General features: G+C 52.0%; 3 protein-coding genes across 3 annotated transcripts; 2 read left to right on the top strand and 1 right to left on the bottom strand.

Annotated features, from left to right (window-relative positions):
* Positions 1-291: 291 nt before the first annotated feature.
* BROUX77_002993 (uncharacterized protein) lies at positions 292-1,508 on the top strand (the record flags this gene model as incomplete). The annotated part of the gene is made up of 3 exons (XM_073747594.1): positions 292-426; positions 489-1,260; positions 1,318-1,508. 3 exons carry the CDS (start codon positions 292-294, stop codon positions 1,506-1,508), a joined length of 1,098 nt encoding a protein of 365 aa, XP_073608075.1.
* Positions 1,509-6,163: 4,655 nt separating this feature from the next.
* On the top strand, positions 6,164-9,698 carry BROUX77_002992 (uncharacterized protein; the record flags this gene model as incomplete). The annotated part of the gene is made up of 6 exons (XM_073747593.1): positions 6,164-6,584; positions 7,066-7,279; positions 7,371-7,587; positions 7,663-7,965; positions 8,028-8,513; positions 8,583-9,698. 6 exons carry the CDS (start codon positions 6,164-6,166, stop codon positions 9,696-9,698), a joined length of 2,757 nt encoding a protein of 918 aa, XP_073608074.1.
* A 2,494-nt stretch (positions 9,699-12,192) lies between these two features.
* On the bottom strand, positions 12,193-12,603 carry BROUX77_002991 (uncharacterized protein; the record flags this gene model as incomplete). The annotated part of the gene is made up of 1 exon (XM_073747592.1): positions 12,193-12,603. One exon carries the CDS (start codon positions 12,601-12,603, stop codon positions 12,193-12,195), a length of 411 nt encoding a protein of 136 aa, XP_073608073.1.
* Positions 12,604-13,086: the final 483 nt, after the last annotated feature.

Below are 13,086 nucleotides of genomic sequence, written 5' to 3'. Positions count from 1 at the left end.
CATCTCCCTCTTCCATTCGTCGTGTCTCCATTGCCTCTTGACCTTCATTGTTTTTTCTCTCTACCATCATCACCACCACCACCACCAGCATCTGCCAGCTCTCTTTTCTGCCTGCCAGCTCCTCGGTGTCTGCATCATCACCATCACCATCATCCACCTGAGAGCCTCTGCCACCGCGCAACCCGCCATCTGCTCAGGACAGCCGCATCCACCTCTCTCGGCCTCCTTGATCACCACCGCCAACCACCAACTCCCGCCCCACCACTTGCATCTCGTCTCATCCCACGCAACATGTCCACCCTCGCTACTCCCGTGCGCTCGCTGCAAGCCTTCCCCCACCAGCCTCTCAGCCTCTCTCGCGACATGATCCAACCATCTTCAGAGGGCCGCGACGGCGCCTCCATCTCTCTGCCTTCGCTCAACCAGGTTAGTCTAGCCCGCCGAGCTCCCGTCCAGCTTCTCCGACCCGTCTAACCCGCCTTCTCTAGATGCTACCCGAGTTCTACTCTACCCCCTCACCCAACGCCTCTGACTCTCGCTCGCCCCGTGCCTATCTTGCGCCTTTGACTTCTCCCGACTACGTGCACTCGCCCACCTCCAACAAGCGCCGCAGAGCCTCCATTGAGGAGGACGATGCCGCCGAGAGAAGCAGCCGGGTCCCCAGAGTCTACCCCAGCCCCATCACCGATGCGGCCTCTGCTGCCAGCCGCTCGCCCTCCATGCGGGCTTCCAGCTGGTCCGCTACTCCCGCCCCCGTGCCCTCGCGCTCGGAGCCCCGTGCTCCCCTCCCTCCCATGTCATACCCCCGCGAGATGCCTGCCTCTCACCCTCACCCTCACCACGCCACCCCCATGCCTCCCCACGCCATTGCTGCCCCCGTGTCCCACTCATATGCCATCTCGCCGAGAGACCCCAGAGAGGACCAGTACATGCACCACGCCGCCGCCGCCGCCGCTCCCGCTCCTCACCACACCCACTACCAGCAGCGCTACACCTCGGTGCCGCCGCACCACCAGTACGCCCCCGCCCACATGGCCCACGGCCACTCCCACCCCGCCGCTGCCTCTCCCTATGGCTACGACCACTACCAGCGCTTCGAGGGCATGGCTACTGCCGACACCAAGCAGCGCAAGCGCCGCGGCAACCTGCCCAAGGAGACCACTGACAAGCTGCGTCACTGGTTCATGAACCACCTCAACCACCCCTACCCCACCGAGAACGAGAAGATGGAGTTGATGCGCATGACCGGCCTGCAGATGAGTAAGTCCCTTTCTTCCTACCACCCGCACGAAACCCCGTACTGACTGTGCTTTCTAGACCAAATCAGCAACTGGTTCATCAACGCCCGTCGGCGCCAGCTCCCCAACATCATGGTCACTGCCCGCAACGAGGCCGAGGCCCGTTACAACCAGACCAACGGCAACAAGGGCTCCAGCGTGCCGCTGAGCGATGGCGACAGCAACAGCGCCTACGGCGACGACTCTCACTACAAGCGCACCAGCCTCTAAATGGCCTGGCGATCCGCCTTCCGTCTCCCTTTTTTTTCTTTTCTTTTCAAAAAAGACATGTGGATGTGGCTTCATCAGCAATTACACACTACATATTACGCATGACGAACGGACCGGATTAGTCTCTTTTATTGGTTCAACATTAACCAACAGAGACAGCCGGTCTTCCCATTTTTTTTCCTCACTTATTTTTCTTTCTTGTTCTCTTTGCTTTTCGTGATACACTTACAGTCTTTTCCGATTTCCTCGCTTTCTTGGTTATGGGTATACACAGGAGCCTTCCGACGGTTCTACGGTTTGGTCTCCACGGGGTTTTGCGTCTTGGGTGTCATTTTTCTTTTCCTTTGTTTTCTATTTCTTCATTGATGTATACACATATTCCCTGTCCTCTTCTCTGCCTCATTTTTCTTCTTCTCTTCTTTAGAGGGTCCCCTCTCTTTCCCTGCTTCCGCAGCCTCTTGGGCCGGAACGCACTTCTGGGCCGGTTTTTTGTCACACTTTTCTTTTCTCAACATTTTCCTTTCATTTGTTCATTTTTTTAACCATGTCTGTCTCGGTAACAGCGTCTTCTTTTTTGTCTTCACATCAAAAACCATCATGGTGCTGTTGTTTACCCCTTTTGTTGTTGCTATAAGGGCATTTACAGATGCATACTGACTTATTCATTTCTGGTGTTTGTTTCTTTTCTTGCGTTGTGAAGGCTTTGATATTCCCCCCATCGGCCTTTGATACCTCTTCGAGCATTTTCAAGAGAAGCAATGAACTTTTCTCTGAATTCAATTTCATAACTATCCAAGAACTGTACACTGTTTAATGGGTGACTATAAAAGAACCATATGATTAAACCGTACACTGTCATTGTTGGTTGTGTATTTGCATGAAGAAAGGACGGATATGGGTTGATACATGATACATGGCTGCATGTAGTTGTACATAGACATAACTAACTATACCTCTACTTGTGTGTCTGTAAGTGCCTGGCTGAACAAGTGTGAGTACATGTATGCGTATAAACACTCCCGGGTGCCAAAGTCCCTACCTATGGAAAAAAAGGTACTGTGCTTGTTTCCCCTACGACACCACAACACACGGCAGCCGCTGTCATGTTGTGCTATATGTACCATGCTATCTCCCGTTGGCACTGACGCCCAATACCTGTGTGGTGTGTGAGAAAGCCAGAGAGAACAACGACGTCATTGGTGGTCTGGCTCAGTCTTTTTACATAAGGGAGTACTTTGACATGTGCTTTGAATGGAGCAGTGGACGGGGAAAACTGGGTGTGTGTGAGTAGGTATGTAGATGGGTGTCCATGGGAGTTTTAGGTCTCGTGTTTATCTGGCCGCCGAAGAGTCTACCTAAGCCTAGTCATCCGACCTGACGGTCCCATCTGCACGTCTACGTGCACAGTGACGACGACGACGATAGAGATTCGGCCCAGAGGCACAATTCCCGCGGTTGCAGTTAATTCTGGGGCACTAAAGCTGGGGCAAGACTGGTACAGCCCGGTGGCATCACACACGGGTTATTTCGGTGGAGGGAGGAAGTTCATGGAGGGCTGGCCGGCTGCATGAGGCTGGCTGATGACTCTCGAATCACTGGCTTGTCGAGTCCGCGTCTAGCTAGCTTGCTGAGTCGGGCTGAGAGAGCGATGGGGCCCGGGCTGGCACGTACAAGCGAGTGTCCTGATGGTAGTAGCACACCAATATGCCTTTTTCTTTTTTGGGCACGCTGCGGGCGCGATAGTGTGGGTTGTTCCAGGCCCATGAGATTGTGTGTGTATGCTGAGTACATCGGGACTTGTCACTTGGGCTGGTATTGCGGCCTGTCGCTGGGAGCCACATGGTGCTATAGCCAGTATAAGTAGTGCTGCGGGTTCATCGGGAGCCGTCTCTATGCGCACCGATGAGACCTGCCACTGTGACACGGAGTTGCCTCTGGCTAGTTTCATTGTGACATGCAAGTGCAGGCTGTTGCAGAGAAGACGCGGGAGAGTAGGCTTTCCTGCGCCATGGATGATTTTGGGGTGCCTCAAGCCTGGCTGAGCAGCGCTGTGGGTCTCGAGTCTTGATTTCGATAGATGGCGGTTGATGGCTGGGTAGCACAAGATGACTGCCAGGTGGCAGCAGGCGTCAACAGGTGACAGATGTACTCGGGTGGTGCACTTGTCAAATGGAAAAATAAAAAGAAGAAGAAAAAAGTGTCGGGGGGGGGGTTTTTTTCCGGATCAAGCATGTGATCCCTGGCACAAGACACAGTCCACAACGTTTAATGGTTAGAGGACTCGAGGTCATTTAGAGTTAGCTAACCGGCCACTAGCTCCGCTGCTTGTGCTCTGTATATTTACAGTGGGTTCCAGCATTCAGCCCCCCAACCTCGGCGCATACTTGCTTCACAAAGAGGCTCAAAAACGCCCTGCTCGTATGGCGGCCTGTGCCTGGCCGCATAGTTCTTTTTCTTTTACGTTTGCAAACAGGACAGCTCACAGCTACAGCTGGCGGGATGGGCAAATGCCGGGCTGTCAGGCGGCGGGAGGCTTCCTGGTGCAGGCTTTTCCACGCCAGCAGGTAGCTGGTTGTATTGTATACTTGTCTGCAAGTACACATGTACATACAGACAGACAGCCACGCGTGAGCCAGTCAGGGGACAACTTCAGGTCAGGCGGAGGACTCCCTGTGCATATGCAGGCGAAGATTTTTTCTTTCCTGTCAAGTGCGCGAGAAGAGGGCTGCAGCTGCTGCCGTTGCGCCTGGAATGTCCGGTTATTTGTGTGTGTCAAGTCGGGCCCGGAGGTTCGGGCTACCGGGTCCAAGTTTGGATATAGGGGAAGACACAGGGAGCATCGGACAGTTATAGTAGGGCGTAGGACAGAGGATTCAATACAAGAGGTCTGTACCCAGTACCTAGTGTCTAGTGCCTAGTGTCTATGTGTGCACCATGTCCGGCAGGCACGGACCGAAAATTAACCGGCGGTTGTGCAAGTGCTCTAGTTACTGAGAAGGATTCAACGTTGCGCTCTAATTTGACGGCTTGTCAAGAAGAGAAATTGAATGGTCAAGGAGAGGGAGTTGCCTGTTTTTTTTTTCACCCATTGTACTTTTCATCGAGACCTAAAGAACTACATCTAATCACCTCTGCAAGACAAATACCCTCCAGGTTTTTTTTTTTTTTTTTTTTTTTTTATTTCGTGAGACGTCCTAGGGTAGCCGAGGACAGCTTCTAGAGCAATTACCCGACCCGCTCAAACCAAGACATACATACATATGTACATACTTTCATTCATGCATACAAAACACCATCATATCAGCTCGAATCATCGTTAACTCTCAGGCTTTCCCTGATTAATTCCTGAATTTTCAACTTGCCCCGCTTTTGGCTCCTGCTGATTGGCTGCGCTGTCTCTGTCCAAATCTGTTTGCTTGTAACGAGCAGCGGTTATTGCTGCCTTTTTTTCCTCCACAAATATCATGAACAAAGGACCATCCTCGCACAACTCCCCCCTGCTGTAGCCTTCTTTTCTAGCAGCTGCCTGTAGCGCGCTTTGGGCTGGCTGCCCCGGAATCCTTTGCTCTTGCCCGGATTGTCTCGCTCGTCTGATTTTCGAGCGCTGCGTAGGTACTGACAAACGCATGCCGGCAGTGTCTGTTTGTTTGTGGTCTTGCAGTTGCTACATGTGTACGGATGCACCTGCCAGCTGTTTGCTCCTTCCTGCTGTGACCCTGCCTCTTTCCCGCCAACAGCTTACCAACCGTACACCTAGGGCTCTTGCACTTGTGGAATTTGTTAGTGGCGACTCTGGAGGAGGTCGTCGTTCTGTTTCTTTCGTCCTGTGATTTAATTTCTCTTTTTCTTTCTGTCGACATCTCTCATGAAGATTTTTCGCTCCTTTCCAGCGCCGCCAATACTGCGCTGATCTTCGCTCCCGATCTTCTTCTTCCTCTTTCTCTCCCCTCGCTTGCCTTCCGTGCACCAGAAATCCAGCCCCCAATCGGCCGTTGCCTGCTCGTCCGGTTCCGAACGAATGTGTAATATGCCTCAAGGGTCCTCTCACCCTGTCTCGCCTGCCCTCGCCCTTTATCTCATCTTATCTTGCTTTATCAGAGTCTGCCACCTTTGCGCCGAGTCCAATCGACCGACCGTCCAACCTCATTGACAGACCTTCTGGTCGACAAATCCCACCGCGCGCATGCTGGCTGTCCTCCAGTCCGACTTTTTTCACTCGACTGTCGCGTGTACCGACTCTGCCCTGGCGCCTCTCTCCCCACAGCCCATCGTCAAGTCGCCCTGTAAGATCTCCGTAGGCCCAGAGACGTGCCGGCTTCCGATCCTGTGCAAGCCTTGGCCCTGTCGTGTCGACGGCTTCCGATCGGGTTCCTTGGCCCGTTCTCCCCTCCCCTCCTCTGACCTGACACTCTGATCCTTTGGCTGTGTCTGGCTTTGATCAAAAAGCGCTAGCTTTAGCACTGGCATTACCCTGGTCTCCCATTGTCAGCCTGGGTCTACTTCTAGGTTTAGCATTGTCCACTTTTTCTGCTGGATACGCACTATACATTCATTCACATTACCTGATCGCTCTTTTCTTTCTCTCCTCTACTGACGTTGATCCTCTCCTCCGGCCTGGCCCAACGCCGCGATTGTCGACTCTGTTATCTTTCACCATGCCTGGCCAGCCAAACCCGCCATATGCCGTCTCCCATCGCGCTGTTGGCGATCATCAAAATTCCAGTGCCCGCCCACAACAAAACGGCCAACCGCAACAGGGCCCTCAGTCCAGCTTCCCGCAATTCTCCCACCAACAAAAACATTTCCAACAGTCGCTGCCCTCGCATATAACCGCCCCGTCCCAGTACCGGATGCCCGACATGAAACCGCCCCTTCAGCGCCAGCAAATCCACGACGATTCCCATTCTCTCGAGCCGCTGTCGTGCGTTGCCTGTCGCGCACGGAAACTTCGTTGTGATCGCCGCCCACTCACCTGCACAAGATGCCTCAAAGGCAATACCGAATGCGTATATCCAGTATCGCGACGAAAACCTGCTATTCGCCGCCGCAATGTAAAGGAGTTGGAGGCGCGCCTGGGTTTGTTCTCCCTTGAAATATGCACTTGAACCCCCATCAACACTTGCCAGTCGGACCATGTCGCTCGCTGCTTGTCACTTTGTCTGCAGTCGCCAAACGACCCGATGAAACCTCAATGCGGGATGGCATATGCCGCATCTGTCCCATTGTTTTTTTTGTATGCACGTGCAGCGCAAAGCGCCAAATTCCAGTGCGACATTAAGTCTTATTCTGTTGTGTCACTTGCCCTGCTGCATGTCCGTTATTGGCCGCTTTTCAGAGCGTGAACCCGCCTTGTCTGCTTTGTTGAACCGCACAACGCGGCATTGCGTGCGATCATGCTCGACTCAGCCGGTCTCGATCAAGATAAATCCATGTACCACGCCGAGTAAAACCTTGTGCAACAACACCCTACGACTCCGGCTGGCAAATAAACACACATCCAACACCTGCGAATAGCATGTCAGGCACTAGCTTTACTAACTGCCATTTTCTTTCACAGCCCAAGTGGAAGGCCTTCTCAGGGACACACACTCCACGCTCAAGTTCTACGACGACGGAAACAGCAACGCCTATTCCTTCTACTATCATGACCAGAATGGACGCCACAACAGCGACCCGTTGCTGGCAATGCAGTCACCTCACATGAAACAGGAGCTGATGGATCAGGGCGGCATGTTTGAGCCGCTGCCTGCGAGCGAGATCCTTGATGAACTGTACGTCCGTTTGATACGAAGCCCTCTCCCCATCACCATGTACTCATGCCATCTCATTGTCTTTCACATACTCACACACTTCGGTCCATAGAAACGAGTACTATTTCAGTCGTCTATATTACTTCGTACCCATCATTAACCCCGATCGCTATCGTGTGGCATACAACTCCGCACCCCACAAACGACCGCCCATGTGCCTCCAATATGCAATATGGGCCAACGCTTCTCACGACCATCCCAAGTACTCTCAGCACCACAAGTTCTTTTATGAGCGAGCTCGCAAGTATGCTGAGCGTGATGAGTTAAAGGTGAACCAGACTCCTAAAATACACGACTTCACCAGTGTGTATCGAGATGTTGAACTAATCTTTTTCTTCACGTAGGGTGAGGGCGAAAGCTTTCTTACTCTGGGCCACGCTCAAGCCTGGGTTTTGATTGCCACTGAAGAGGCTCGCTCACTGCAGTTCAACCGAGCAGCAATGAGTAGCGCGCGCTGCACCCGCATGGTTCAGATGATGGGTCTTCACCGCATGGATGTCGAACAGGAATGGTCCGTACCAGTTCTGGGCCCAGCGTCTTCCTGGATTGAGATGGAGGAAAGAAGGCGGACCTTTTGGTCTGCGTATTGCATTGACAGTCACGCTAGCTTAGCCACTGGCTGGCCTAGTCTAATAAATAGCGACGATGTAAGCCAGCGACACGAGAGACGCGCCATTTGCTGAAAATGCTAACATGTTTAATCGCCAAGATTGGAACGAGATTGCCTTCTTCGGAAGAAGCTTTTACTTCTGGCCAAGAAGAACAAACGTGTACCTTGAATGAAGCGCTTACTGGCCATTCATATTCAACCTTTGCCGGTGCTGTTTTGATCAGCTACCTCTTCAACACCGTCCTCCGCCACGTACAACGACCGCCTCCCGGAGATAACCCTGGTGACATTAATGGTCCGTTCTGGAAGCGACATCAGGAGCTTAACGCCACCATCAACAACGTATTCCTATGCCTTCCACCGCAACTCCGGCTGCCTGAAAACATCAAAGATCCATCAGCCATTCATACGAACCTACATCTACATGCCAGTTACATCTGCCTGCACCACCAGGCAATTGACAAGGCAATGGATTTCGGCCTAGATGAGTTGAAGGCGGAGAGTGAGCAAGTCCTCTTATCTTCAGCTAATGAGCTCGTAACCTTGATGCAAAATACTAGCCACATCACCAGTGCAAATAACTATGTAAGCCGGTCCAGGAAGCACAACTACAGATAAATAGTGCCTTGCTCACAGTACTAACACTTGACATAGAAATCGCCTCTCATCGCACTCTCCATGTTCTGTGCTGCTTCAGTCTATGTGTACCATCAACGAGATTCTGCTCCAACTCCCCTGCTGCCACACCACATGGACAAGCTCAACTACATTCTCACATCCATGCAAGCACTTTCCAGCAAACACGTCATTACCCGATCATTTTTGCAGCAAATCTGCTCCGAGATTGAGCGCCACAACCTGCGCACGTACATCCGCCACCCAGCCGTTGAAAAATTTGCGTTTGAGGGCACATCGGCAAGCATCCCGCTCATTTCCAGAGGCCGAAAGCTGTATGCGCAAGAAAACGGTAGCTTTCCCAATGGCCACAGAAACATGGGCATCCAGCTATCCGGGAGCTTTGTGCCGCTTGGCAGTGGCGACTTTGAAAAAGGCACTATTGTCGAGCTGTCTGAAGACGAAAACCTCATGTATAGCAGTGGCAGGTCACAGCAGTTTCAGGATAGCGCGGCAGAGCTGTCTAGTCCGTCGTCATCGGAGTCTCAGATGTCGCCGCTGTCGATGCCACCGTCAATGCCGCAGAATATACCCCAACCTCAACCAACGCACCAACATCAACAGCAGCAGCAGCAGCAGCATCTACCACAACATTACCACAACTCCACGTGCGGCACATATCCAGATTCTTCCTCGGCTCAATCTCTCTCTGGCCCCTCGTCCTCGGCTACGCCACCAGATACATGGACATATCCTCCTTCGACCACAGTGGGAGACGCCAATGCGACATACACAGATTCGCTTGTGACAGATGGGCAATTCTCGTCAATCCCCGTTGTCGAACCAACCTTCCCCATGTCTCTCCCACACCGGCCAACTATCAACATGGCCTCACACCCGCAAGCCCAGCCCCATCACATCCAGCAACAGCAGCAGCAGAAGCAGCAACAGCAGCAGAAGCAACCACAACAGCAGCTCCCGGTACACTCAATTGCACAAGACTGGGATACAGCACAGCAGTGCATGCCGGTGTTTCCAGCCCTGAACGGCATGGGAGCCCCACTCAATGCAACCGAGCAGTGGGAGCTGTTGAACCAGGTCGTCATGCAGGTGCCGGGCCCATGGCCCAACGGCGGCGGTCCGCCACAGACCTGAAAGCATGATTTCGATGGGAGAAGCAATCATGTCTCTACTGTACATATATCCCCCCCTTGAAAATCTTGCTCCCCACACTAAAAAAGAAAACAAAAAAAAAGATTGAGACTCTCTTTTTCCATTTCTTTTTACATCTTGTATATACTCGGGGCGTTCTCGGTCACGTCATTTCCTGCCCATCTTGGTAGAGTATTTGCTTTGTTTTTCGTTGCTTTCTCTATCTTTTTTTTTCTTCTTTGGCCTTTCTTTTTTTTCTCAAGGGTGAAACATCTTTACTTGTGCCCGATTTCATTTGTATATAAAGAACCTCATCTATAGATTGTTGCAGTGCCATTGCTGCAGTTTCTATTATAATTCGGTTCCCCCCCCACAAGCTTCGTAGTTGTCGATTTTTTTTTGTCGTGGTTGATATCACAGGTGCGTGGGTTTACTAACCCTAGTCGGGATTATGAAGGACGACTCCACTTTACCGTATACATTTCAGACGATGTCGTTCTCCACCCTCAGTACTCCACCTTTTTTATTGCCACACAAATAAAATTTTCTACTGATGGCCTTGTTCGGATTTCTCACCTTCATTGTTCTTATTCTCGCTCTCTCTCTCTTTTGTTGAAATTTACCGCACCACAAACTTTGGATGCTTTACTATTTTTTTTTTTTTTTTTTTTTCATTTTAAATCCTCTCTTGTTTTTTCCCGTTAGCTTCTGAATCAGTTTATGGGACAGCAGCAAAAAAAAAAGAAATACGGCTTGCAACGATGGCGACGACGACGATGATGAAAGCCAAGGCGACTCTGGCACTGAATGTGCTGCTTACGTCGTGAAGAGACACCAGAAAAAGGCGCGAGAGTCCTTTTTTTGGCCCATGGATACACGACGAGCTAGCTACGGACAGAACGAGACAGGACAGACCGAGAGATGAGAACGCGGAGCAGGAAAAACAAGAACCGAGTATTTCGGTTTCTTGTATGCCCCGTATTGGTCTCTGCCGCCTGCTTGTGTCGCGGCTGTGTTTATGTTCTGGCTCATATTATCCACCGTCTTCGCCATCGCGCTCGTCCGGGGACACCATTTCCCCGATGCCTATCTGACCCATCGATTCCTTTGCCTCTTCCCCCCCCCCCTCTTTTTTTCTTCCCCCGTCTTGTGCCAAGCTCGGCCTGCGATATTACCCTGCGCGCAGGTCTTGAGCCGGACAGTCGGCTTCTTCTTTTTTTCAAAAAAAAATAAGAGCCGGCTTGATGGACAAGAGTAAACTTCAACACACAGCGATCTTTGAGTGCAGGAACTTGCCGATGCCACCATATTTTGGGCATCCTCGAAGCCTCCTGCAATTTATCTCTGTGAAATTGTGACCTTTGTACATATGCATATGTGACCTTATCTTGCGTGCCATGTGTCGGTGGTTTCTCTCTTTTGTTGGTTGGACCTTTGCTTACCTTCGTCGGCCCGCATCATCTTGTTGGCTGGGCCCTGGCCCTGGTCCTGAGCCTCTCGCTGAGCGGCGGCCCCGTCAGGCTGACTGTTTCGCTGTGCCCTTGTCGTGCATATTTGTAGAGTCAAGTCAGGCGTGGGAGTCTAAAACCCGGGCTTCTCCATGTGGCTTTTTAGTCTCGCACTACGGGATGGGGGGGACCGAAGTCAGGCCGATGAGGCGCGACTGTTCTTTTTGCTTTCTTTCTTCTCCTTTTCTTTTTTTTTGTTGGGCGAGACATGCACGAATCTGTGTGTAAGCACACATGCATAGAGTGTCAGAAGTATGAGAGGAGAAACAAAATAGTTGACAGAAAAAAAGACAACAGTCTTTTTTTGGGGGTTTCCCCTGGTGGAGGGAACGTGTATTCCAAGAGACCAGATCAACACATTCACTGGTCCCTGCTAAACAACCTAAACTAGACGGGAGACGAAGATGATTGGTGTATGTCCATCCCTTGGTAAATATGCAGAAGAAAAAAAGAAGAATAAGAGCAAAACAAAACACCATTCAGAGAACCGAGCTGAGCACCTGTATAGAAGAAACGCCGGGTAAAAAAAGAGAGGGAAAAGAATTAAAAAAGAAAAAAAAAAGACTTTTTGTAGGACACAAAAGACTCCGGGAACGACAAGCCGGTCTTTGCTTGGGATACAACCAATCACAAGCCGGCGGATACGGATTAGAAGAGGGGGAGGGGGGGGGCTCCTAGCCACCAGCAAAAGTGGTAGAGAGGGCCGGCCGCATAAAGAGAACAAGTTTCCTGTTGCCACTGAGAAGACGAGAGGATCGGAGAAGAGAAGAGAAGAGAATAAAGACGCCTAGGAGGCATTGAAGAGAACAAGAAAAGAAAAGAGAGCATCGCCACAGGGGGCGGCGGCGGGGGCAAGAAGAGAAGAAATCGAGCAATGTAGGAGAGTCATCAATGGCAGAACGTCGTGAGAGCATGGCAGGGGGGAGGCGACAAAGCAAAAAAAAGAGAGGGCCCAAGGGGAGCCGGAGTCAAGCGGCCGCTATGTCCATCTATGGCTGCAGCGGATCGACCTCCTCGAGCGGCAGATGCACGCGCGACGTACACGGGCTGATGCCCTCGCGGTCGCACGTGGCCCAGCTGCCGCGGCGGCCAAAGGACATGGTGAAGCTGCTGAGCATTTGCTGGTGCTGGAGGTGGGTCTCGGTGAAGACGATTTCGCGGGGGTCGGGCCGCGGCTTGCGGAAGAGGCGGCCGGTGAAGGCGACGAGGGAGCCGAGCGAGGACGACGACGATGAGGATGACGACGTTGACGACGGCTTGAGCTTGCGGGCGGGCTTGGCGGTGCCGGGGCCGGTGGCGCTGGTGGGCGACGGCGGTGGTGAGGCGGCGGTTGATGTGGAGGAGAACTTGAGCGAGCGGAAGAATCTGCTGACGGACGAGGATTTTGTGGAGGTCGACATGGTGGAAGACGGGAAGCAAGAAAGGGGCAGAGAGAAGCTGGAGGTGATACAAGATTGCGATGCTCGATCGGGGCAGAGCGACGTGGTGCAATGGTTTTGGTGGCAGGTTCTGAGCTGGCGGGCGGGTGCTCTGGCCGAGAGAGGTTAGATTGTTGGTTATCTGAGAGAAGAAGAAAAGAAAAGAGAAATGTTTGCTTGAATGCTTCGTGACAGAATTCAAGAAATCCCAGAGAAGAAATCCAGAGGAAACTGCCAGATATAAATCTTTCCCGCCTTCTTGGAACGCCTAGTTGCCTATAACACACTCAGACTAACAAGGCAGGAGCACAAAGTGACAAGGGCGAGGATGGCGGGACCGGCAGGGAAGGTGGGTCAGAAACAGGAAAGCGCGGCAATAAACGAAAAGAAAAAAATGTGTTGCGATAAAATCGGCGACGCCACTTTTTTTTTCGGTCTCGAATGAGAAAGCCCTAGGAAACTGTG

Source organism: Berkeleyomyces rouxiae, assembly GCF_048999995.1.
Source record: "Berkeleyomyces rouxiae strain 22BRR77 chromosome Unknown BrBRR77_ptg000002l, whole genome shotgun sequence".
Taxonomy (NCBI): domain Eukaryota; kingdom Fungi; phylum Ascomycota; class Sordariomycetes; order Microascales; family Ceratocystidaceae; genus Berkeleyomyces; species Berkeleyomyces rouxiae.
This window is presented reverse-complemented; position numbering and strand designations above follow the sequence as displayed.